The sequence below is a fragment of the Zootoca vivipara genome, chromosome 15, assembly GCF_965207765.1.
Source record: "Zootoca vivipara chromosome 15, rZooViv2.hap1.1, whole genome shotgun sequence".
NCBI classification, from domain to species: domain Eukaryota; kingdom Metazoa; phylum Chordata; class Lepidosauria; order Squamata; family Lacertidae; genus Zootoca; species Zootoca vivipara.
The window spans coordinates 16,342,434-16,369,808 of NC_142598.1; the positions used below are offsets into that span (position 1 = coordinate 16,342,434).

At 45.5% G+C, this 27,375-nt stretch overlaps 1 protein-coding gene across 1 annotated transcript; it reads right to left on the reverse strand.

The window, feature by feature from the left end:
- Positions 1-16,379: 16,379 nt before the first annotated feature.
- PTMS (parathymosin) lies at positions 16,380-26,337 on the reverse strand. The gene is made up of 5 exons (XM_060268726.2): positions 26,126-26,337; positions 22,710-22,778; positions 20,319-20,403; positions 20,134-20,201; positions 16,380-17,418 (listed from the first exon to the last, which is right to left on the reverse strand). The coding sequence occupies exons 1-5, from the start codon at positions 26,171-26,173 to the stop codon at positions 17,368-17,370; spliced, it is 321 nt and encodes a 106-aa protein (XP_060124709.1). The 5' UTR covers positions 26,174-26,337; the 3' UTR covers positions 16,380-17,367.
- Positions 26,338-27,375: the final 1,038 nt, after the last annotated feature.

Below are 27,375 nucleotides of genomic sequence, written 5' to 3' on the forward strand. Positions count from 1 at the left end.
TGAGAATGTGGAGATGAGGAGGAGGATGCTGGACCACATGGAGTTGGACACAGGAGGTTCTGACCAGGCCTCGATCAGCTAACTTCCCCCAACCTTGGGCGCACAAGATGTTTTGGACTACCCATCCCATCAGCCCCTACCAGCACATCCTGCACTGCAGCCCAAAACACCTGGAGGGATCCAGGTTAGAGAAGGCCAATCTTGAAGAACAATTCCTCAAGAGGCAGCTTGGCAGGATCCATTAAGAATGTGCAGGAGAGAGCGATATAAATGGAGCTAAATGAAAGGCACCATGTGCACTATACATTTACAGCAGTACCATACCGTTTTAAACGGTCATGGCTTGCCCCAAAGAATCCTGGGAACTATAGTTGGTTAAAGTTGTTGAGGGTTGTTAGGCGGGACCAGCCCAATAAATTTGGGCATCTGAGGTGAACCCCAAAATGGCACCAGGGAAGAAAGGGTGAGGGAAGATCTACGTCGTCAGGAACCAGGGGATCATCAGGATCTGCTGCCCCTGTGGATCCTGCCGCCTGAGGCAGTCACCTCATCTTGCCTCCTGGGTGGGCCGGCCCTGTTCTTAGGAGACACCTATTTCCCTTACAGAGTTACAACTCCCAAAGTTGTTTAACAAGCAATTTCTCTTCCCAGTGAACTCTGAGAATTGTAGCTCTGTGAGGGGAATAGGCGTCTCCTAAAATCTCTCAACACCCATAACACACTACAGTCCCCATAATTCTTTGGGGAAAGCCATGACCCAACCTTTTTTTGGCCGTGCCCCACCTAAGCATCTCTAAAATCCTGGTGCCCCCCCCTTGTGACATATAATCCTTATTATTCAAAAAGTGAACTATTCACGTGGAAGAAGCCTAAAAGGTCATTCACTGTTAATAACTAATTCTTGAATTGCCCCCCTTAAAAATCAAATTGCCTCACATTGGGAACCACAGGTTTAAAGTGTCGTGATACTAAATGTATAATGCAGATACGGCCAAATACTCATGGAATCCTATTGTTTATATTCTTTACAAGCGAAGCTGTTACCAGATGTAAATACATATCCCGATTTTGATTTTGCACAGCTACCAAGGGGGCTGGATCATCCTTGAACTAAGGAACTGTTTTGACACAGATCTTGTGGAGGGAAAGGAATCATGCCTTCTCTTCCTGTGGCAACATCTTCTAACGATGCAATTGGAAAAGATGTTCATCAGAAAACTTTAAATGCAAATCTTTTTGAAGCTCGGATTTTGCCATTATGGGACATTGTGCTTATGGACAAATTAACCATCCCATGAAAGGAACGTCGAACTGGAAGCAAAGGACTCACATCTTCCATACAACATTATCCTTTTATCCTGTGTGTTGAATGGACTTGGCAGTGTTACAGATCCATTCTGAGAGCTAGCTTGCATTTGTTGCATTTCCTGTAATTTACCAGGAGATAAGACAATCCATGCAGGTGAGTTGGAAGGACTAATGTAAAGTAGGAGTAAGATCAACAAGCTGGGAACTAAGGTTGAGGCGTCATGTGGGAATGGGAGCTCTAGTTCAAGAGGCATTTCTGGTTGAGTGGCTTTTGTGCTGAGTGAGCGTCTGTGAAATGATGGCTCCGTCCGGAGGCTCTGTTTTACTCAGCATGTGCCTCTATCTTTAGATTTGAGGACTCTCTTTCAGCCCATTTTAAACGCTGACTCTACCGTGGCTTCTTGTTTATAGTCTCTAGCACTAACCCTGACCAGCAGCACATCGATGGCTGATGGAAGGTCACACAAAACGAGACCCATATTGGGAACCTTGGGTCAGAGGGTACTGAGAAAAGATCTCACAGAAAGGCATTTTCAGAGAAGTGAAGATAAAGCTGTGTGAATGTGACGTAGCCTCTAGCCCAGGGAGCTCATGCCGTCGGAAATCTGCAAAGGTTTAGCATGTCAACAGGTTGTTCTTGCAACACCAGCCTGACCTACCTAACTTATTCGCAGTGCTATTTTTCTAGAAAAAGAGGTGCCAGAACTCACCATGAACACCTCTCTTGTTCTTTTATAATTGCATTGGATTGGTGCCCACCCAAGAGGTGCTGGAACTGAGTTAGAGTGAGTTTCGGCTCAAAAAAAAAAGCCCTGCAAGTTCTTTGGAATTCACCAAACCCTAAATAACTTAACTAACGTCCATGTGGTTCTTTACCATTACCTGTAAATTCATGGAGGTAGAAGGTCTACCAGTGGATACCAGCCAAGATGCCGGATTTCTTGGCATATAATGCATGAATCATACCCTCCAACATTTATCCGATGAAAATAGGGACACCCTAAGAAAAAGCGGGACAATCCTGGATCAGATCAGAAACCAGAGCAGCTTCTGTAAATCTGGGACTGTCCCTGGAAAATAGGACACTTGGAGGGTCTGTATGAAATGGCCATAATTAAAGTCATGATCAGAGAAAGCAATAGATATCTCTGAAAAAGTCTATTCAATTATTATTATTGTTTTTAATTAAACTTGTAACAAAGTACCAAAGAGCACTCTACTTTAGCTTTTAGGATTTGCCAATAAAAATGGAAGAAAGTGAAATTAGAATATGGAATATAGACTAACAAAAAGGCTTTATGGACCAAGAAATAAGCAAGAATTAAGAAAAAAGTGACGGCAGATGAGAAACATATAGGCGGCTTTCGTGTATCAAACCTGAGGTTATATTTTTACACAAGTTGTATATAGTGAGTAATGGAATAAAGGAGTAATGGAATTATGAGCATATTTTTAATAGACAATTTAAGAAGGAACTGTGATAAATATAGAAAAAGAGTATCTTGATCAATCAGCTATATCTGGAAGTAAAAAGAGTTCGAATTACCAGTTTTAGAAGGTCTGAAATTTTAAAAAGGTGGGGTAGTTACTCTAGTCTTAGTATTCTCTATTTGCCGTGGTTTGAATAGTATCTGCAGTTATGTAGCTTCCATAAGAAACTATAAAGAAATGGATTTCAATTATACAAGGTATACAGTAGCAGTAACAGGAAATTTTGGAAATGTCAAAAGGGAGATAGAATTATTTTCATATACAGTGAACATACTTGAAAGCAGAAGCATGCTGGGGAAAGAAAAAGGGGCAGGTTAAAGCTAATAACACAAACCTGTTTGAAAATGGTTCCATTACTGTAGCTATTAAGATATGCAACAGATTTATGCCTGTAGATTTTCAGTCAATGATTATGTATATCTGGGTTTGTTACAGCAACCCTTTCCAAACTGTGTTGCGACACATTAATGTGTCGCCGTGTCATGAGAAGGCTCCCTACGCTGCTCCTGGGACTGGAAAGGGGTCTGTTTAACCTCTGGTTTGCTAGTAAAACTGAATTACTGTGTCGCGAAATAATGCATGTCTAAAAAGTGTGTCACCAATATGAAAAGTTTGGAAAGCTCTGGCTTACAGGCTACATCTGCACCCCAGCAAGTTTTTTTTAGGCCTCCCAAGACCCCTCCAAATTTGTCATTTAATTTTTTTAAAAGTTTGTTTTAAAAAATGAACTGCTTTTATGGGTCCCCTGCTGCAATACCACTTGTTATTATTTGCTAAAAGCATTTATATACTACTTTTAATTTTTTTTAATAAAAGGCAAAGTGGTTTACAAAGAAAAAGCCAATAAAAGCATATATGAAACGATAAAAAATAAAAACAATGTAGGAAACATCAAAAATCCAGAAAGAATACAATATATAAAGCATTAGACTCCATAACACTGAATGCCATTCACTTTGTTGTTGTTTAGTCGTTTAGTCGTGTCCAACTCTTCGTGACCCCATGGACCATAGCACGCCAGGCACTCCTGTCTTCCACTGCCTCCTGCAGTTTGGTCAGACTCATGTTGGTGGCTTCGAGAACACTGTCCAACCATCTCGTCCTCTGTCGTCCCCTTCTAGTGCCCTCCATCTTTCCCAACATCAAGGTCTTTTCCAGGGAGTCTTCTCTTCTCATGAGGTGGCCAAAGTATTGGAGCCTCAGCTTCAGGATCTGTCCTTCCAATGAGCACTCAGGGCTGATTTCCTTAAGAATGGATAGGTTTGATCTTCTCTCAGTCCATGAGACTCTCAAGAGTCTCCTCCAGCACTATAATTCAAAAACATCAATTCTTCGGTGATCAACCTTCTTTATGGTCCAGCTCTCACTTCCCTACATCACTACTGGGAAAACCATAGCTTTAACTATACGGACCTTTGTCAGCAAGGTGATGTCTCTGCTTTTTAAGATGCTGTCTAGGTTTGTCATTGCTTTTCTCCCAAGAAGCAGGCGTCTTTTAATTTCGTGACTGCTGTCACCATCTGCAGTGATCATGGAGCCCAAGAAAGTAAAATCTCTCATGCCATTCACTACCACATCTATTAACCCATCTGTTTCTCAGTCAACCTAGACCTGCTCACCTTCAGCCATAATGTTCTGATGTCAAAAGCTCTTTTGTGGATTCTGCCCCTCACCTTGATGAAAAAAAGTTCCACTAATTTTTACATACATGATTCCCTATTGCCTCTGCTATAATACCAAAAGGTTTTTTTGTGGCTTTCCAAGCCCCCTCCCACCTACCCACCCATTTTTTTCTATGAACAAAATATTATTTTTTACTCCCATACATAGCCCACTGGGACACCAAGAATTCCTTGTAGGCTGGATCTGCTGCCACTGTAGAACCTGCCACCTGGGGTGGCTCCCTCACCTTATCCCATTGGTGGGCTGGCCCAAATAATAGTTGTCCACTGGTCTGCTCCGAATTGGAAAAGCAGCTTCAGGTGGGCACAATTCAGAACGAAAAGCAGAGGAGGGAAAAGGGCTTAACCATTTCCCTGCCTACTGTCTCATTCCTTTTAAACCACACAGAGGAAAAGAGCTGCTGTGTACAGGTACTTTACAGCTTACCTGGAGTTTCTTTCCCCCGGATTTCGTTTGATGAGGCCCTAAGCTACTAAAGGTGATGGGGCCCTTTATACCGTGTTTCTCCGAATATAAGACACCGTCTAATATTTATTTTTCCTCAAAAAAAAAACCCCACTATGGCTTATTTTCAGGGGATGTCTTATTTTTTTATTAAGTTTGGTACAGTTTAACCTACAAGGTTTAACTGCCTATCACTATGGCTTATTTTGGGGGTATAGCTTCTATTCCTTGAATGCTTTAAAATCCTGCTATGGCTTATTTTATGGCTACGTCTTATTTTAGGAGAAACAGGGTGCCTATGTCCAGCTGTCCTTTGTCAACAACAAATTGTCACTGTTTTTTGTGTTGAATATATGCTATACAGTATGGTGATTTATGGACCTAATAGGTATCTAAAGCCATTTGCACATGCAGAATGTAGGCACCCTATATATAGAAATGAGCAAACCAGTGATATTTTAATGTATTTTAAATTTTTGTTGGAAGCCACCCAGAGTGGCTGGGGAAACCCAGCCAGATAGGCAGGGTACAAATAAATTATTATTATTATTATTATTATTATTATTATTATATTTTAGGGAACACGCTAGCAGGCGAGGCCCATTACTTAAATCATAGGAGCCTACACAACACAAAACACTGTTGCTGTATGTGGGTTTTATTTTATTTGTTTTTTATCTTATATTTTAGAAATGTACATCCAGTTTTTTTTCTTTAAATCCCCCCCCCATATTTTATTCAAGTTGGCACCCTTGCAAGTCCCATCTCCTTCTACAGAAGATGAGGTCCTGTTTATCTAAGAAATAGATTTTGTCGTTTTGCAAAGACTGAGGTTAAAATATCATTCACACAGCTGTATTCCTGGAAAGCTTTTGAAAGCCACAAATACATATTTCAGTTAAACCAAAATTGCTGATGACCCAAACAGGTCTTGCACTAGTGCTGTAAGTTCCCGAACCCATCACCTGATATATGATTTGCTTTATTTTCCGTATTTGTGGGCAAATATAAGCTTCTATAGTCATTTTGCTTCTCAGCAGAAGCAAAATCTGGATACGACCTGCTGAAACTAGAGGGCAAGTAAGTTCATACAGTCAAAGACACTTACCGGTACTGATTATTTTCCTCTTTCAGGTGTGAACTAGATTAACCCATGTTTGTGTGATAAACCCCCCCCCCCCATTTCCCCTCATTATATAACACAGGTAAATATCACAGAGACCACAAAAATCGTGAATTTGCTCCTATGCCTTTAGGAGGACGTCATTGTCAGCTGGGGGCTATGTGTGCACATGTGTTTGTGTGTGAGAGAGAGAGAAAATAGGAACATAAGAAGCTGGTCAGGTGACTTCACTCAGTGTTATCTTTTCCAGCATTGCCTACAGATGCCAGAATTGAACTCGAGACCTGCGGCATGCAATGCAGACGCTCAAATGGGTACAGTCCCAGATTTACAGAAGCTGTCCCAGTTTCTGACTTGATCCGGGAATGTCCCACTTTTCCTTAGCATGTCCCTGTTTTCTTCAGATAAATATTGGTGTGTATGGAGTTATGTGACTCCCGAGCCAAGAAGATAAGTAACTATATAACCTTTAGAAGACATCTGAAGGCAGCTCTGTATAGGGAAGTTTTTTTAAAAAATGTTTAATGTTTTATTACAGTCATACCTCCAGTTGCGAATGTGATCCGTGCAGGAGGCATGTTCACAACCCACAGTGCTGCGTCTGCGCACATGCGTGACACGATTCGGCGCTTCTGCGCATGCACATGACGCCATTTTGTGCGCATGCGCATGCGTGAGCGCTGAAACCCGGAGGTAACCCGTTCCGGTACTTCCAGGTTCGGCGTGGTCCGTAACCCGAAAACACGCAACCTGCAGCGTTCGCAACCCGAGGTTTTACATTTTTTATATATGTTGGTAGTTACCCAGAGTGGCTGGTTTCGCCAGAAGTGGCTTAGTCATGCCGGCCACATGACCCGGAAAAACTGTCTGCGGGCAAATGTCGGCTCCCTCAGCCAGTAAAGCGAGATGAGCACTACAACCCCAGAGTCGTTCACGACTGGACTTAACTGTCAGGGGTCCTTTACCTTTTTTATTGCAAACATCGGAGAAATGTTGGAGGGTATGCAACCTTATTGCCACATCCCTGGGTGATAAGGAAGGTCATTTTGACTAACAATTCATTATCCTCATCTAGGTGTATTTGGGGGTGGGGGGAATGGCCCCTAGCATGAGTCATGATCAGTTAAACTCCGTAGATGGTGACTATGGCTGTCATTAATAGCAGCAGACAGAAGATTCTGACCTACTATGGGGCACAATTCACCATTTTAGCCACTTGCTCATGGACTGCTTTCATACCAAATGAGAACAACTAAGCATTGCTTTTCTGGAATCCATTAATAGATTTTAAAGGGTGATTTCCCACAAAACTTAAAATCATAAAAATTCTGAAATGTCTGTCCAAATAAGCAAGAGTCCACCATATGTTTACTCAGGAGTAAATCCCATTCGGCAAAGTCTCCCTTCAACTGCCCCTTTAATTAATTGGTTCCTTCTTGCCTCTTTATTTTAAAGCAGGTAATTGATTGCTTCCTGTGTAATCACCTTGGCCTTAACATGCCATAATAATAATAATAATAATAATAATAATAATAATAATAATTAATAATAATAATAATTTATTATTTATACCCCGCCCATCTGGCTGGGTTTCCCCAGCTACTCTGGGCAGCTTCCAACAGAAAAATAAAACACAATAATCTCTTAAACATTAAAAGCCTCCCTGAACAGGGCTGCCTTCAGATGTCTTCTAAATGTCTGGTAGTTGTTTTCCTCTTTGACATCTGTTGGGAGGGCGTTCCACAGGGCAGGCGCCACCACCGAGAAGGCCCTCTGCCTAGTTCCCTGCAACTTGGTTTCTCGCAACAAGGGAACCGCCAGAAGGCCCTCGGTGCTGGACCTCAGTGTCCGGGCAGAATGATGGAGGTGGAGACGCTCCTTCAGGTATACTGGACCGAGGCCATTTAGAGCTTTAAAGGTCAGCACCAACACTTTGAATTGTGTTCGGAAACGTACTGGGAGCCAATGTAGATCTTTCAAGACCGGTGTTATGTGGTCTCGGCGGCCGCTCCCAGTCACCAGTCTAGCTGCCACATTCTGGATTAGTTGTAGTTTCCGAGTCACCTTCAAAGGTAGCCCCACGTAGAGCGCATTGCAGTAGTCCAAGCGGGAGAATAAGTCCTTAATTGGCTCCCTTTTCACACTGGTGGGGAGGGCAGGTTTAATTAACTTTTTTGCTGTTTGCAGCTAGAGCAGTTGCTCATTAATTTATTTTATATTTTATTTTCCCAGTAGCAAAATTGCATTTCCTCCCAAAAACAAAATTTAAAAATAATGAGCAGTTGCTCTGGTTGCAAAGAGAAGTTCTTAACCCCCACCTCAAAACAGGAATTAATTACAGATCAGGAAAAAGCAAACTAGCCACTTTAAAAGAAAGCACCAAGGTGGTAACCACTAATTAAAGGAACAGTAGCCCTGAAAAATTCTTACTTTTTCCAGTTTCCAGTAGACAGGCTGGTACTGCAACCATGCTTGAAGATGGGTGAGGTTGGGGATGGGATGGCCACAAATTAGGTCTGGACAAAAAAGAGTTTGCAGAGTTTGCACAGAAAACACTGGACTGCTGTAAGTAGCAATAACAACACAGTTGTTGTTATAATGAATGAATTATATCCATTGCAAATTAAAAGGCTGCTGTGGAAGGAGTGGAATCTTTGGATGAGGGGGCAGAATATTTTCCGTTTTACTCCCCCTACTTGCGTAAAGTGAAGTCAGATTAATTTGCTTAAAACCGTGAGTCATTGCCAACATAGGAAAGGACACGTGCTTAAAAAAATAAATAAATCCTTACATTTATATCTCCCCTTTCTTCCATCTGGCAACCCAAAGCAACATATACATCCCTGAAAGTCTCCCATCCATACATTGGCCAGACTTGGACCTGCTTAGCTTCAAGGACAGCAGCGGCCTCATGTGCCTTCAGACCTTACTGTGGGATCCTTATACCGTTTTTGCTACACATGAAAAGGCTGACAAAGGTTAGCCTAAAGTGAAATGTGATATTATAGCGGGTCATAAATGGTCCCCAGTGGATCATAACGTTTTATGAAACTAAATTATACTCAGTTTGGGTGTTTGAGCACCTATGTCTATGTCGCACAGGGAGACCTGCCATCCTTTGCACTCATCCAGGGCCGGTGCTAGGGTTTTTTGCGCCCTAGGTAAGATCACCTTCTCCCCCCCCCCCCGGCCAATCAACCGTTCTCTCCAGCAGCCCTAAGAGGAGGATAGCTGGCTGCACATACATATTTATCCATTTGGATAAGCAGTGATCTGCATCGGACCAGCACAGGCCACCTGTGTATTGCGGGTACCCACTGATAAAAGTGGGCCTGATCCAGAACCCCCTTCTGTCTAAAGTTGGACTGTGGAACCTGTTTCACCCTCCTCTATATGACATCCTTTTATATATTTGAACATGGCTATCATATCACCCCTTAACCTTCTCTTCTCCAGGCTAAACATACCCAGCTCCCTGAGCTGTTCCTCATAAGGCATTTTTCCAAGCCTTTGACCATTTTGGTTGCCCTCTTCTGGACACATTCCAGCTTGTCAGTATCCTTCTTGAACTGTGGTGCCCAGAACTGTGGTACTATTACTTCCCTTGATCTAGATGCTATACTCCTATTGATGCAGCCCCGAATTGCATAGGCTTTTTTAGGTGCTGCATCACACTGTTGACTCATGTCAAGTTTGTGGTCTACCAGGACTCCTAGTTCCTTTTCACATGTATCCCTTTCTAGCTAGTCCCCTGTCCCTATAAATGTAGCTTTCCTGTCCTCAGAGTCAGTCTTGTCTTGTTGCCTTAAATAAAGAGCTGTTATCATGAAGATGTTGTCACTGAATGACTACTATTAAGAAACCCACGACACAACACATTGCACTGCCCTTGCTGCCTTTGAAATGTATTCTGCGTCTGCCTTAGGCTGCAACGCTTGCCTGTGGCCCTTGGGACTCTTGAGATCTGACCCTGCTGGTCTCCGACCTGGAACAACGCTCCTTCAGACATGATCACAAGCAGCCCTGCCTCCTGTTTTTGCCAGATTCGAAAAGACAAAACACTGGTTTTGTGCAGCCTTGCATGTTTAGCAGTTAGCAGCGGTGGAAAACTCCCTGTTCTCGCCCTCGTGCGTGCCTGCTCATAACAATACTGGTGTTGGTTTTACTTTTGGTGTCACACTAGGAAAATGTAACTGAAGATGGCTAGTTGTTGTTGTTTCAAAGGGCAGGGGTTTTTTGTTTTGTTTTTTACAAAAAAATGTTTTGTTTTTATTTCTTTTTTCCTGCAAGGGAATCCCACAAAACATTGCTCATGGTGATGCAATGTGAAGGTAAATATGGTAGCCGCAAGCAGGCAGTCAGATCGAGTTCAAAGCCATTTCATAAATGTACAGAAGAGATTGGCTGTGATTGATAACGGTGTGGGACAAGGTTAGGTGCCCAGGTTCAGAGAGACTCAGGAAAATAACGGCAAGGGCCCAGGCAGGAAAAGGCATCACCCAAAGAAACAGGTATACTGCTGAAGCGAAATAGGTTTGGCTTTGTAAACTCCTTGCTGGCAGATAACAGATTTCCCTCGATATTGAGGGAAATGCACTCTGTGCATGCTCTGAGACACTTCAAAATATGTAGTCTCAGAGGAATGTTGCATGGACAAAAAGATGAAGGTGTGGTGTTGAAAGGTTAAAGGAGGAAGGGTGGGTTGCAAGGTAAAGACCAAAAAAACTTGGAATAGATTTTTACTACTAGGAAGTATTCAAAGAAATGATCTTCCACATGCATTCTGAGGCAACATATCGATCCACACCATACATTCAAAGCCCCCGACTTCTTCCTCATGAATCCTGGGGGCAGTAGTTTCCCTCATGATAGAATTACGGTACAATTCCCAGCCCTCTTAACAAACTACAGTTCCCGGGATTCTTGGAGGGGAGGGTAACTCATGTGCTTTAAATGTGTGTTGAATGTGCTTTCATGATATGGAGTGGATTTGCCCACAGTCCCCTTCTCCCAAATGTTTAAGTCAGCTCTAAAAGCCACGTTGGGCTCGTCATGCCCCTTGCCACAGCAAAACCATAATTTCTGGCTTTCTGCTCCTCTTTTAGGCTCCTCTGAAACCCAAATGCGTTCTTCATCATTGATGCAGTGCAGATAAATTGTGGGCGTTTATAACCAAGTACAAACCTTTATTTGCCTGGGCACTTTAAAGTTCAAAGTTTTGAAGCAGATTAGAATCCGTTCTGCTCTGCCGGCCTTTTAAAAACTGCCTTTAAAAAAAGTAATAATGTTGTTTTCTCCTCAATTGTTTTATGTTGCATTTATCTGCTTGTTCTTACCTTTAATATATCTCTAAAGGGTCTTTAATATACCCTCCAACATTTCTATGATAAAAATAGGGACATCTTATTTAATAATAATAATAATCTTATTTATACCCTGCCCATCTGACTGTGTTGCCCAAGCCACTTTGGGCGGCTTCCAATATATCATAGCTGCCAAGTTTTCACTTTTCTCGCGAGGAAGCCTATTCAGCATAAGGGAAAATCCCTGTAAAAAAGGGATAACTTGGCAGCTATGCAATATATATAAAAACATAATAAAACATTGAACATCAAACAATTTCCCTATACAGGCTGCCATCAGACGTCTTCTAAAGGTTGCATACCGGTAGTTATTTATCTACTTGGCTCAGGAGTCGCATAACTCCATACCCTCCAACATTTCTCCGACTGAAACAGGAATGCCCTAAGGAAGAGTGGGACATTCCGGGATCAAATCAGAAACCAGGGCAGCTTCTATAAATCCGGGACGGTCCCTGGAAGCTAGAGGCACTTGGGGGTTCTGTTTTGAAACATACATGGACAGTTTCTCATGAAAAATAGCTCTCAGGCAGTGACAGAACCGCCATTTTAACGGAGGCAAGAGTCAAGCATCACCTCTGCTGGATCGCTTGCATGGCACACAGTTTCCTTTAGTTCATTTGTCAAGAAAAGCGAGAAATCAGCCAGAGATTTAGAGGTGTCTGTAGTTCACACCCTGAAAAAACCCCAAATCCTGGCAGGAGCTGGTGTCGCAAAGTTGGAAGCAGTGTTACATGCAGCCACCAGAGGGAGCAGAGACACCACCTCCAGATTTCCCTGTTATGTACTGTACATTTCCCATGCTGGAAATATTTGGGTGTGTTTGATGTACAGTACTTGCCCACCTGGAAAGCCTTCCAGTGATAACTGGATATACCAACTGTAAGGTGTAGCCGCTGATGGCCTTATGCACCATTAACTTGTCTAATCCTCTTTTTAAACAACCTGCTGCACAATACGGTTCCACTAGTGACTAGTGCAACTAGGGACGCAGGTGGCGCTGTGGGTTAAACCACAGAGCCTAGGCCCTAGGGCTTGCTGATCAGAAGCTCGGCGATTCAATTCCCTGCAACGGGGTGAGCTCCTGTTGCTTTGTCCCAGCTCCTGCCAAACTAGCAGTTCGAAAGCACGTCAAAGTGCAAGTGGATAAATAGGTACCGCTACAGGCCCTGGAAGCTGTACGCCGGCTCCCTCGGCCAATAATGCGAGATGAGTGCCGCAACCCCAGAGTCGGTCACAACTGGACCTAATGGTCAGGGGTCCCTTTACCTTTACCTTTAGTGCAACTGTTGAGTTGTGTTTTATATTGGGCAGCCATTATTCTCACCAGGCCTTCATTCTTCAAGCTTTCTTTTTCATTTTCACTTCAACCAACTGTTACAGCCACCCTCTGAAATTATTTGCTGGGAAAGAGGTTCTCTGAGTCAGCTGGGATAGCTCTGTTGGTAGAGCATCAGACATTGAATCCAGGGCTGTGGGTTTGAGGCCCACATTGGGCAAAAGATTCCTGCATTGAAGGGGGTTGGACTAGATGAACCTTGCAGTCCCTTCCAACTCTACAGTTCTATGATCTATGAATCTGAAGGCTGTGTTTCTGTAAGAACACCTGAAGCTTTCTTACCTTGAATCAGGCCAATGGTCCAGAAACTTTGGACTCCACCTCCCCTTCCTCTGGTCTACTGTGGCTTGTAGTCAAGTTTCAGGCAAAGACTGCTTTTCAATCTGCAGACCTTTAAGTGGAATTCTGCAGACCAAACCTTGTGAGATAACAGGGCCACAGTAATTCTTGCTCCTCCCAAGCAATGTGCAGGCCTCCCTTGTCTCCACTCTGCCAGGCAATATTCTGATAGAATATTCTAACCACCGTCAGCCTTTTTCCAGAAGTATGTCCACATCCCGGGAGGCGTGTCAGTCAGAGAACAATTTAACAAACCTCATTCTGTCCTAGTTGGGTTTTTATTGAAACCATGGGTTGTTGGGTTTTTTGTTCACTAAGTATACTAAATCAGCACAGGCAAAACCAGACAAGTGCTCTCGTCCCATTACGGCTGCTGCAAATGGATTGCTCTTCTCATCTCGTACACATTTTGGCTCCCCGGAGAAATGTCTGTGGGTTGAATTTTCTAGAACCAGTGACGCTGAGTGGTAAGGGATTCAGGACAAAAGGGGACACAACTTCTCCCAGCGCATACTGTGGAATTCACTGCCACAAGATGTGAGGCCACCAACTTAGTTTTAAGTCCATAGAGGATAGGGACTTCTCCTGTATGTGAATATAGAGAGAAGCCAGTGTGGTGTAGTGGTTAAGAGCGGTAGACTTGTAATCTGGGGAACCGGGTTCGCGCCTCCACTCCTCCACATACAGCTGCTGGGTGACCTTGGGCTAGTCACACTTCTTTGAAGTCTCTCAGCCCCACTCACCTCACAGAGTGTTTCTTGTGGGGGAGGAGGGGAAAGGAGATTGTTAGCCGCTTTGAGACTCCTTCAGGTAGTGATAAAGCGGGATATCAAATCCAAACTCCTCCTCCTCTTCTTCTTCTTCTTCTTCTGGCTCTGGCCGATTGAGCAGACAAGACCAGTAGTGGGTCCAATGGTCAAGAAGGGGAGGGGCAGATGAGGCTTGCCAAACTGGGAAGGTAGTTCATCTAGAAGGAAAACTCTGACCCTAAACGTCAGCTGCCTTGTGGGATATCTTCGGAAAAAGACTAAGGAGTAAACCCTACACAAATCCAGAATGGAGCTCCTAAGATGGATGGATGGCACCTTGTCCGCCTCCTTCCGGCAACTCCTGCAGCCAAGCTGGTGCAAAACGTATTGCTCCATTTTTTCCTTTGGACCACATAAGTGAGGGCAAAAGGGAGGTCTTGCCACCTGGGCAGCCCAGGACCTCCAGACACACTGCCCAGGCTTGCACCCCAGAGATGCCCCTTTGGTGCTGCAAGAGTTTAAATTCACCCCTGGAGGTTCACTCTGTTCTCTCAAGACAGGCAGGTGGACAATGCCTACTACTTAAAAGGTAAAGGGACCCCTGACCATTAGGTCCGGTCGTGACCGACTCTGGGGTTGCGCGCTCATCTCGCATTATTGGCCGAGGGAGCCGGTGTATAGCTTCCAGGTCATGTGGCCAGCATGACAAAGCTGCTTCTGGCAAACCAGAGCAGCACATGGAAACACCATTTACCTTCCCGCTGTAGCGGTTCCTATTTATCTACTTGCATTTTGATGTGCTTTCGAACTGCTAGGTTGGCAGGAGCTGGGACCGAGCAACGGGAGCTCACAGGGATTCGAACCGCCAACCTTCTGGCCAGCAAGCCCTAGGCTCAGTGGTTTAACCACAGCGCCACCTGGGTCCCTTCGGCTACTACTTACAGTAAGGTAAAAAGGTAAAGGAACCCTGGATGATTAAGTCCAGTCAAAGGCAATTATGGGGTTGCGGCGCTCATCTCGCTTTCAGGCCGAGGGAGCCGGTGTTTGTCCGCAGACAGCTTTCCGGGTCATGTGACCAGCACGACTAAACTGCTTCTGGTGCAACCGAACACCGTGATGGAAACCAGAGCACACAGAAACGCCCTTTACCTTTTCACCACTGCGGTACCTATTTATCTACTTGCACTGCTGTGCTTCCGGACTGCTAGGTTGGGAGGAGCTGGGACAGAGCAATGGGAGCTCATTCTGTCACAGGGATTCGAACCGCCAACCTTCTGATCAGCAAGCCCAAGGGGCTCAGTCGTTTAGACCACAGCGCCACCCGTGTCCCTACTACTTACAGGAGAGACATACCACCACCAGAATGATGGGGAATGACAGTGAGTACTGACCTCACGTCCTAGCCCCAGTTTCCCAACAGCATCTGCCTGGTTGTTCACTATGGAAAACAAGATGTTGAACTAGATATTCCAGTACATAGACCTTCAGTTGAATGCAGGGCTTTTAAGTTCTTACCTACCTACGCGGGTGGCACTGTGGGTTAAACCACAGCCTACAGCGGGAAGGTAAACGGCGTTTCAATGTGCTGCTCTGGTTCGCCAGAAGCGGCTTTGTCATGCTGGCCACATGACCCGGAAGCTGTCTGCGGACAAACGCCGGCTCCCTCGGCCAATAATGCGAGATGAGTGCGCAACTCCAGAGTCGGTCATGACTGGACCTAATGGTCAGGGGTCCCTTTACCCTTTACAGCTGCTCCTTAACATTTCATAGTCTTGACCACCACCTTTTTATATTAGGCCCACTGCTTACAGTTCTTCTTGCAGCTAATTATTGCTTCATGCATCTGACGAAGTGGGTCCTGGTCCATGAAGCCATGTGCCACAGATCTGTTGGGTCTTTAAGGTATGAGCAGACAAAGTACTTTTATAATGAGAATGGAACCTGTATTCTACTACAGGTGAAACTCGGAAAATTAGAATATCGTCAAAATAGTGCATTTATTTCAGTAATGCAACTTTTTTTAAAAAAACAAATGCTTTCCTTTGGAAATTCCACAGTAATAAAACAAATAGTTACAATAATACAAAAATAAACATTGCTATTACATTTCATTAATTACATTCATTTTATCATTGACCCGCCTAACGACAAATAATGACAACAAATAAAGGCTTGCCATATCTTGCTTTGCATGTCATGCATCTATCTCATATATTGGTTTCACCTTTTAAGTTGCGTTACTGAAATAAATGCACTTTTCGACGATATTCTAATTTTCCGCGTTTCACCTGTATGCTGCATCTCTTCTTTTCATTTATTTGGGAACACCGGATGTTGTAGCACTGGTGTTCCATTTCGTGGGTAGGACACCCACTGCAAGGGCCACGAGACCATTGTTTACCTTTTTAAAATAAATAAATCAGTTTATATTGTTGGCTACATAAAAATGATAGGTGAGAGCTGCAGTGTCCTGACTTTCACTAGAGGCAGATGTGCATCGGAATTAAACCAACACATACAAGACATGTATGGACTGTTTGAAATCTTTTTGAAAGGTTTTTTATTTACAGTGCTAAACAATATATATATTTATATTTCTCATCCTCATAATGTCTGTGCCATAGAAAATACTGCAGATGGGTCTGCGTTAATTTACAAACAAAAACAACTAAAGACCCTGAAAGGAACAAGGGAGAAATCAAAATTTGGTCCCTAATTTTTTTTTAATTTTTTAAAAAAACAAAAACCCAAATGAGGAACACACACACTGAGTCACATTATTACTTTACACATTTAAAAACAAGCTTCGCCTTCTGGAAGAAGAAGAAAAAAAAAAGTCAACCAGATCCAGCTTGTTGCCTGCCTTGTAAATTTGTACAAAAATGTATTAATAATGAAAATCTTGTCTATGTTTTACTTAAAAACACGTTTAAATTGTGTATATATATGTATGCATTTATATATATATTTATATTTTTGCCTTTTCCCAGCAATGGAAAGGGAACCAGGCACAGGGCACAGGAACAAATCACTGCGAAATTCCCTGCCCCTTTTACATCCCAGGCTCTGGACCCAATTTAACATTTCAGCACCATAAAATTTCCACACCGCATTTGTGGAATTCTGTAAGGGGCCAAAGAAAAGGAGGGGAAAGGTGGGAGGAGGCGGGAATTTGTCCAGGGCGGAAGAAGTTTACAGAAGATGTATCAAAAGCAGAGGCATGTGATGATCTCAAGTTAGGCAGAAATTTTGAGAGAGAGTGATTGGGAAGAAGTAGGGGCGATGTTTCTGGATATTTGGGGATATTCAAATGGCGGGTAGAGGAAGAAATGGGCAGCTGTAGGGAGCACTGTAATATGGAACACATCTCGGGGCTAGGGAAGAGCCATCTTCAGCTTCCTCTGTCCTCATTGGAAAACATTTGTAACCCCTTCTCGTCCTCTGTGGCTAACAGCACACAGAAGTGGGGGCCTGCACAGGTGGAGGAAGGAAGATGGGGGGGGGGACAGATAGTGGAGAAGAGGGTGGGGTTCAAGCTGAAGAGCCGTTTTCTGTTTTCTTTCTCTTTGGGTCCACTTCGTCCTGTAAATCATAACAACAACAAAAACACGGATGCATTTAGTCATAAGCCATAAACAATGTGTCTCCAAGAGTCGAGAGGATCCTGAAAGCTTCTATGCTGCCTGGTGGAACTTTTATTTCACGCACCCAAGGTTGCCGTGAGGATAAAATAGGGAGACGAGCCATGTGCGCCACCTTGAGCCTCTTGGAGGAAAGGCAGGACACAAATGCAACAAATGAACAAGTATGCAACAAAGGGGAAGGGGAAACACGCCTGTAGCTTGCACTGTCAGTAGCGGACTAGGTCAAACCCTGAGCTGTTTTCTGCCCTGAAACCCTAGCATATGGGTAAGCAAACTAAGGCCCGGGGGCTGGATCCGGCCCAATCGCCTATTCAATCCGACCCGTGGTCGGTCCGGGAATCAGCATGTTTTTACATGAGTAGAATGTGTCCTTTTATTTAAAATGCATCTCTGGGTTGTGGGGCCTGCCTGGTCTTTTTACATGAGTAGAATGTGTGCTTTTATTTAAAATGCATCTCTGGGTTATTTGTGGGGCCTGCCTGGTCTTTTTACATGAGTAGAATGTGTGCTTTTATTTAAAATGCATCTCTGGGTTATTTGTGGGGCCTGCCTGGTCTTTTTACATGAGTAGAATGTGTCCTTTTATTTAAAATGCATCTCTGGGTTATTTGTGGGGCATAGGAATTCGTTCATATGTCTCCAAAATATAGTCCGCCGTCCGCCCCCAACAAGGTCTGAGGGACAGTGGACCAGCCCCCTGCTGAAAAAGTTTGCTGACCCCTGCTAGCATGTGGTGCAATGCAAATGCAGGACTGGGAGTAGATGTGGAACTCTGAAGGTTATCTTCTGCAGTGGGCATCTCCCGTTTTTATCTCTAATCACAAAGGACTCGAATGAGGCAGTAGAATTTCCTTAGCGCATTCAAATTACCAGCAGCTCTGCACGAGAGGCCCCTGTGGTTGACAAGCCAGCGCATGCAGCACTGAGGAGCAGAGATGCGGTCTGTAGGAAACTGTGCAGAGAGTTTGTGGGTGAATTGAGGATGCAGAACGGCATTGAAGCGCAGTGCAAAGCCCCCCAAATTTGGTTTCGGGGGGGGGTTGGGTGCTTCCAGGGAGGGGCTGTTCTTCCGGACAGCCAGAATTTGCCTGGACAGAACTGCATGAACTGCTTTATAAGAACGGCAGCTTTAAGACCCAGTGTCTAAGGAAGCTTCTCCACCGCCTCCCCGGCAATAATTTTTCCTAGTATGTCATGCCATTTTAGATTGCGAGTCTGCTATCGATCTTCCCAAGCCACTCTGGGAGCCTGCTCGGCTCAAGGGTGGGGTCTAAAAGCTTCACATAAATAAATGATAGATGTGTCGTTACCTCACTTCCACCAAATGGGAGCGAGCAATTCACGTTTCACAGACGGCCTTGTCTTTGGCTTGCCGCAACGTGTTTAATGGCTGGCTTCGCATTACAAATTGCCTAGAGCTGTTCTGTCATCTACCTGTAAGTAGCCATTGGGAGGGCAAGGCCTCAGCCCTTAGAAGAAGCACCCAGCTTTGACCTAGAAAAAGCCTTCAAGGGCTCAGGACCACAATACCTCAAGGATCGCCTCGCCCCACGTGAACCCACCCAGACCCTGCAATCATCATCTGAGGCCCTTCTTTGGGTGCCTCTCCCACGAGAAGTCTGGAGGGGGGGGCGGCAACATGAGAACCAGCCTTTTCTACAGTGGTTCCCCATTTGTGGGGTGTTCTCCCCAGGGAAGCTCAGCTGGCGCCTTCATTATTGTCAGGCACCAGGTGAAAATGTTCCTTTTCAGCCAGGTCTTGGGCTGATTGACCATTCTGTGGGCCTTTAAAATCCATCCGTGGGAGAGAGAGGGGGTTATTGGTATGTTTTAGTTTTATGATGCATTTTGTGTTCTCATTTTGCATTTGTGTGTTGCGAACCGCCTTGCAATCTTCAGAGGCATGCGGAATAGATAGATACAGTGGTACCTCTACTTACGAATAACTCTACTTACAAATGTTTCTACTTACGAATGGAGCTCCGTCTGCCATCTTGGATGCGGTTTAGATAGGATTTTTTCTACTTACGAATTTTTAGATAGGGTTGCTTCGACTTACGATTTTTTTCTCCCAATGCATTCCTATGGGATTCGACTTACAATTTTTTTTGACTTACAAATGTGTGTTCGGAACGCATTAAATTCGTAAGTAGAGGTACCACTGTAGATAGATAGATAGATAGATAGATAGATAGATAGATAGATAGATATAGATATAGATATAGATATAGATATAGATATAGATATAGATATAGATATAGATGATATAGATATAGATGGAGAGCAGAGGAAACTTGTTCTCCATTTCTTTATTCACCCTACCCCACAGCTGCAATCGTGAGCTTAACCGCTTTGAGACATGGCCAGAGCTCTCACGCTACAGGATAAGCAGCCCTCCACGCCTTTATGCGTTTACACGTGGAACCCCCACAACCAAACCCTGGCACAAGGTGAGAGTTATGCGTTGTTCAGAGTCATCTATCGGTCCAGCTGGGTTGTGTTCTTGGAACTGGGTGGTAGCACCATTTTGTTCTGTGCCTCAGGCAGCCAAGTGCCTTGGGGTGGGCTTTTGTTCCTCACACATCCCCCTAGTTCTTAGGCGGAACAAAACTCTCCCCCCGCTCCTGCCATCCTTTGCATCGTTTCTACTAACCTCTTCCTGCTTCTTCTCCGCAGATCGCTTCACTGCATGCGAATCTGGCTCCTGTTCATTCTCATCGTCTTGGAATTGGGGGGGGGGGGGAGAGGGAAACACACGTTAGATCAGTCAACCTAGCCACGGAAGGCTGCATTCCCTTATAGAACGGCTCACAAGCGACGCGGTTTGCTCACTCTCACCTTCATCCTCGTCCTCGTCGTCATCCACATCCTCGGGATTTGCGTCTTCCTCCTCGTCCTCTTCCTCGGCTCCATTCTCATCATCCTGCAAAATGCAAACCCACAGAAGGCAGCAGTTGTGTCAGTGTCTTGGGCACATGCTCTGCCTTCCCAATAGCTCGTCCCCGTCTTAAATTCCGCTTTCCAGAGCCCAACAAATCTGCTCAATTTATATTGAGTTCATTTACTGTCACACAGATACCCTACTCCTCTTCAGAGGAGCTCGCTGTGGCTTCAGAAACTCCCTGCGCTGTCCCCCTCTGCACTTTTCTCTGCGTCTCTGTTCTTTACAGAGGATGACGTAGGAATGACTGCTTCATTTCTGGCCATGTTCGCTTCTTGGCAGTTTTCCTTACACAGCCACTGCTCTGAGAGGCTGACACTGGGATGTGTGGATGTTCATTCAGCAAATCTGACCCTGATCAGGAGACAGTCTGTGCATAACACACATGGACTCTTAGCTGAGGGCCTTCTCCTAACCAAGGCTGTGCTCGCCCAGCAGCTTTGGAGTATAGGACTAGCAGCAGCTGTGATCTTCAAATTAGATGTGATGCAGAAGATCAGTGACTGGGGTTTTCCTTGATTTTAGTCTTTCTGCAGAGCTATTTTGAGGATTAGGAAAGCGGTACTCTGGGAGAGGGCCTGAACCTTTTGCCAAGTCTAAACCCCCATCGTCTGAAGTTTATTAGCTCTGTGAGGGGGTGTGGGAAGTAGGGGAGAGGCAAGGAGAAGAGATAGGTATTTCTGTACCTATCTCCCAGAAGCATCTGTTTGGCCACAGAATGCAACATTGAATGGAACTTGGGTCTTCTCAAGCTAGGTACTAAAGCATGGGTAGGCAAACTAAGGCCCGGGGGCCGAATCCGGCCCAATCGTCTTCTAAATCTGGCGCACGGGAATCAGCATGTTTTTACATGAATAGAATGTGTGCTTTTATTTAAAATCCATCTCTGGGTCATTTGTGGGGCATAGGAATTCGTTCTCCCCCTCCCCCAATATAGTCCAGCCCCCCACAAGGTCTGAGGGACAGTGGACCAGCCCCCTGCTGAAAAAGTTTGCTGACCCCTGTAAAGAAACCGCCATCCCACATTAACACTTTTTTTTTTCATTTAGGGACTTCTTCATCTCATCTCATTGTGGTTGATGCTGAGAGCACAAGAAACTCTAGCAGTCATCTTTGGGACTGAATATATAGCTGCCCACACACTGCAGTGGCACACTTTGGGCTTTCAAATTTCAGCAGCACCCTGGGCGACGCTAAAATTTGACACTCCTGTACCTCTCACACTACATTCTACAGCATTGTCGTGGAGCCCCCCTTCAGCGTGGCACCCAGTGCGACCGAACTACCCTAAAACCACCTCTGGTCCTTGCTCCCCCCGCCGCCCTCCACAAGAGGTATTTTTGCATCCCAGAGAAGGCAGCATGACCCCACTTTCTAATTCTTAGCACCCAAACCTCTCCACTAGGTCTTGGGATACCTGTCTAAGGAGCAAGACTCAGACTGCAGCACTGCCTGCTTGCCACACATTCAAATTTTCCAAGGCAGCTAAGATTGCCACCTTTCCCTCCAACCTCAGCGGTTGATGGAGCAGGAGAGGAGAAAGAGCAGTTCCTGTTCCCCTTCCTATCCCTGCTTGTTGGAGCCCCAAAGTGGCAGAACTTGGAAATCCTTCAGTCCAACCATATCCTGATGGGCACTCCTTTGTCTATTCTGCTTTGCCCAGCCTGAACCCCTAGATAATCTGTGGCCTCTAGATCAAGCATCCTCAAACTTCGGCCCTCCAGATGTTTTGGACTACAATTCCCATCTTCCCTGACCACTGGTCCTGTTAGCTAGGGATCATGGGAGTTGTAGGCCAAAACATCTGGAGGGCCGCAGTTTGGGGATGCCTGCTCCAGATTGTACTAATTTTCCTAGTTTCTCTTAGGAAAAGTCTATATGGGCATTAAAAAAGCATGTGAGCTGCTTAGTTTGGCACTTTTGACATCACAAAGAAGCCTCCCCTCTCTCCCCAGAAGCATTTTTCAGGTATAAAAAAAAGGAATAAACTTGTTTCTTTAAAAACGTCGGGCACCATAGGATCTTTTCAATTATAGCAGTACAAATGGTGCTATAAAACAAGACAATCCTGGGTGGAGCAAGGCAAATGGAAAGAGGAAACCGGCACTCATGGCTGAGGCAAGTATGTGAAGACTCCGGAAGGGGCAAAACCAAAACTCTGGTGGCTCCTTTTTTAAGCCTTTGCCTGTATACACCCTCACTTTGCTGTCTTCCTTTGGGTCTCACCCTTGCCATGCCCTCCCACCTCTCTCTGCTTCTCAACCAAGTACCGGTATCTGCCCAATTACCTCTATTATCTCCTTCTTTTCTTTGCGGGCAGACTTCTCCTCGTGCTTCTCCTTCTTTTCTTTCAGGTCCTAGAAGACAGGAAGAGAAATGGGAGTGCTTAATACCAGAGGGGCTGTAAAGAGGGGCTTTCAAATGAAGAAGCAGGAATAGTGTAAGAAGAAGACAGAAATAATGAAATCGGTGAAGGAGGGTGAAGGAGAGGTTTAGAGGTAAGAACAGCAGTATTTTTATATAGTACTGTACGTTCCCTCTAAGTGTTCCGATATTTCATATTTATCTCTGAAATTCTTCTGACAGAGCCTTGTAAGATAGGATAAGCCAATATTATCTGCATGTTGTGGCTGAAGAGTTGTATCTGAGAGAAGAATGGTTTTGTTCTTGGGTGAAATGAGATACGAACCTGGGGCCTTAATTACTATGCTACAGGTCTTAGCTGGTCTCTAAGGTGCTACTGGAAGGAATTTTTATTATTATTTCTACTATGCTACACTAAGCTTTCTTCTTTAAAACACACACACAGGGAAAATGTGCAATTTAGCATACTGAAACAGCATCCCATTAGTAGCACCTTAAAGACCAACTAAGTTTTTATTTTGGTATGAGCCTTTGTGTGCATGCACACAAAAGCTCATACCAAAATAAAAACTTAGTTGGTCTTTAAGGTGCTACTGAAGGAATTTTTTTTATTTTGTTTCAACTCAGACCAATACGACTACCTACCTGTAACTAGCATCCCATTAGTTATTTATGCAGATAAGCAAGAAACTTACATACCATGTTTAAAATAGGATTGCTAAACATGCACAGCCTTCTGAGGAAGGAGAATGGGCAAAGACAGTAGGACATAAGGCAGGGAACATATCTCAGGGTTAATCTAGTCTAGAATTTTTATTTTGCTCTCTGTAAGGGTTTTATAGGGTGGAAATGTGCACCTTTTTGCACACTTTTTGATTTGTGCCAACACTGAGCCCTTGCACCAGTTCCAGTGAAAACCCAGCTATGCGCTAAAACAACTTCACCTTTGTCAGGACTACAAAGTAGAAAAACCTTAATTAGATGGTGCGAGAGAGGTAAGCCTTTGTAAGGAGGCATCCCTGGTATACGTTGCCATATAGGGCAGATGATCCCATAAATGTTCCACTAGAGGGCATAATATGCTTTCAAAACTCAAGCATGAGGCTTCTAAAACCTGCTACTGTGGAAGATGGAACACTGGCCTAGATATGAGGTAGTCTAACCCAGATTGATCATTTCAGGGTCAAGCCAGCCTCTGAGATTTCCATAGCTAATCCTCTAACCAGAACCATTTTTCTATGCGTTCAGAACCAACAGTAGCTTCTTCCTTTCGCACACAAACGGCAAACATTTTGCATGGCCACTCCCAAAGCCCAGGGCATAATGAATAGTAACTGACAGGAGTTCTGGGGTTTTCTCTTATAAAAACAGACAGGTTATCCTCCCGCTGGTAATTTTCTGAACTCGCAGCTGGAAGGGTTGTGTTCTTAGGAATGGTAATGACAATAGCCCATAAAATGTTCCATAAGTGATGTAGTATGCAAGACCCGTCGCTGACCATCTCATAGGGACACAATTCATACAATGTAAAACAGCAACGAAACTGACTGAAGTGTTGTGCTCCAACCACTGCTACAAAAAAAAAATAAAAAAATAAAAAATAAGGTGAAGCTGGGAATTACTAAAACCTGGGAAAAGACTGTCCCGTCTTGTGTGGAAGACTATTTTCAAAGCTGCGGAACTGACTATCTTTAGCTTTCTCATGCAAATCAAGAAAGAGAAGTACTGTAGAAGCAAGTCTGAGCTGCATGTAACTTTTATTTATGCCCATGTCCCTGGCTGCCCTTAAGGTTGTTTTAATCAATTACTATCCCTACAGTGCAGGAGAGGAGACTGCCTAACTATCAGGGAAAATATTGTGCAAGTCCCAAGCCCTGGAACACAGTCTGAGTACTGTTTGCCTTTCCCTTTTATCTTTTTCTTCCTCTTTTCTGACAGGCCAGAGAATTCTATGCCCTAGTATGCCCTGCAGTGAAATTGCATGTTTACTCAGAAGTACTGCCAGGTACACGTGGGTAGGATTGCAGCTTTACACGTTCGTGCTTCCATTCTGCTACAACGGAGCGAAGAAGGTGGATGAAGACCTATTAATGGCATGGCGGCACTGAATTCCTACCGCCTTCCTCATTTAATCTTTCCCTTCTCTCCCCACCCCCTCTTCAATTAACGTTTCCAATCCAGCATTCGTAAATATACCAGGAGCAAATCCCACGCGCCGCTAACCGCCGCCCCCCCCGCTCTTAGGGAGTCACGTGGCTTCCCGAGGGTTGTGTTGTCTTACTCTTCGGGGTGACCTTGCCCCGCAACCTACTTTCCCGCTTCAACCGCAGCAGGCAGCCTTCTTGCAAGACCCAAGCTACAGTTCCCACGACGCGGAGATAACACGTGTCTCCGCAGTTTGCGCGCACATGGACACAAAACAAAGTCAGGAACGCCAAAGCAGCGAAGACATAAGGTCCGATGCCTTCACAGACAAGAAACATGGTTGCGGGGGGAACGACCCATATGTTGGCAAGAAGGCAGGCAGGCGCACGCACATCCCGGCGCGCGCGCGCTCTTTAATTGCCTTCCATCTTTTCCTGGCTTTGTGCTGCGCGTCTCCGCCTCACTGTTTTTGTTTCCTAATAAAGCGAAACGGTTTAGGCGTCTGGTTTCGTAGTCCGCCGGATGGGAGGTTCGGCGTCCTTGTTTAAAGCTGTGCCCTCCTTCTTAACACTAAGGACCCCTCCCCAGGTGAGCGCATGGTTTGAAAGGTGACCGCCCCCTCCTCTCCGCCCGATCTCCATTATGATTGATGGCACTATGATGAAAAGAAAAGCTCTCCGCCTTTAGCACAGCTAGGGGCACCCAACTGACACGTGCATTCTTTCCCGGTTCTCACAACCCTAGAGACCTTTGACAGAAAGCAAACGCGCCCCAGCCAGCCAAGAGCACTTGGGGTTATTGGCCACGAAAGTGAGGGGCGCGCGAGCGCAATGCCCGCGCGCCGCTCTCTGCCTGTCTAAGGGCGTGCGTTTTCTTATCCTGACCCGAATCCCAGCCGATAGCTCGCTTGCAAGGGGACCACATAAAAGGAAAAGCAGGTCGTTCAGGAAACGCGTGGAAAGGCGTCGGAAGAAAGGCGGGCGCGGGGAGGCAGGCGCACGCACGCCACCCTCCTCGAGTCTTCTCTTCCCTCCGTAACTGTTTCCCCACAACCAGCTTGTGCCCTCTCTGCCATCGATCCCGAGCGGACCAGGGCACGGGCAGCTCTCGAGCTCCAGCACCTATCCGACTGCTTCGTTGCAATCAAGCAAAGGGCGCTCTCGCCCCGGGGTCTTGATCCCAGCTTCGTCCTCACCTTGGCCCCCAACTCCACCGGAGCCTCCTCCGCGGGCTTCTCTGACATCCTGGAAGGCGGGAGCGAAACAAAACAAAACAAAAGGAGCAAGGCGAGAAAGAGCGGAGGCGCGCGGGAGAGGCGATTGGCCGGAGGCACCAGGTGCAGCTCGGGTTAAGATCTCGGGAAGCCGCCGGCCACTTCTCGACTCGCCCTGGCGCCACAGCCACAGGGTTCTCCGCTGCCGCGATGAGGCTGTGCCAGAAAAAGGGATTTATACAGCGCTCGGCGGCGAGGGAGGGACCTGCGCAAAGGGAGGGGAGGCTGGGAGGGATGAGCGGGAAGGAGGGAGGGCTGAATGGAGGAGCGAAGGCGCAAGCAGGCTGCCGAGCAGGAGGAGGAATATAAATGGCCCGGCAAGAGGGGATGCTGCGCTTTGCGAAACAAAAGAAAACAAAACCATTAACTGCGGAAGGAGGGTTTAGGGGAGCTTGCGTGGTCCTGAAGGCCGGGAACCCCAGCCAGAGCTATGCCCTTGGGGAAGCTTCCCTTCCGTGCCTTTGTCTTCGGCTCCTTTGTTCGAATCGCGCTCTCTTCTCCTGCGCCGCGCGCCCTTCGCAAGACCGCGCGTGCCCTTTGTACTACCCCGTGTTAACGGAGCCAGAATAACTACCCTAAAGCACCAGCTGCTGGCTCCGTTGCGTCAGGCACGGTTGCAAGTGATCCGCTGTCTGCGTAGTTGCAAGGCTTGAGATAGCTGCCTTTAGCCACCCCTGGCTGTGGCAGAAAGCAGGAACCGAGTAGAGTTGTGCCCAACAGTTGGAACCCCGGGTTTCCTGTTGTGGTGGAAACATCTCCAGGTTATACCCAGGACTCCTCGCATTCCAGTGAATTCTGGAGTAAAAACGGTATCGTTCATCCCAGGCCATGCTGTGCCCTGGGGGTGCGTATCATTCTGTGACTCTCTGCACATGTCCAGAGTGGTCTATAGAATCCTCTCCAGATTCCATACCATTTGGCACAGGACGGGTTCATCCTTCACTCTGCCAAAATGTTTTTGGCTTTTTCATTCACCCTTGATATAAACTTGTCAAGGGGTAACCAAGTCATGTTAGTCCCCTTCCCTGTCCCAATTCTTTCACCTGTGAGAAATCAGCTACATGCATGTGAGAACCAGTCCCAAGAGACTTGCACTGCTTGGAATAAACTTAGGCATCAAGAGAGAAGGAATGGGTGTTTTTTTTTTACCAAGTCTCCCCCCCCCCAGTCCC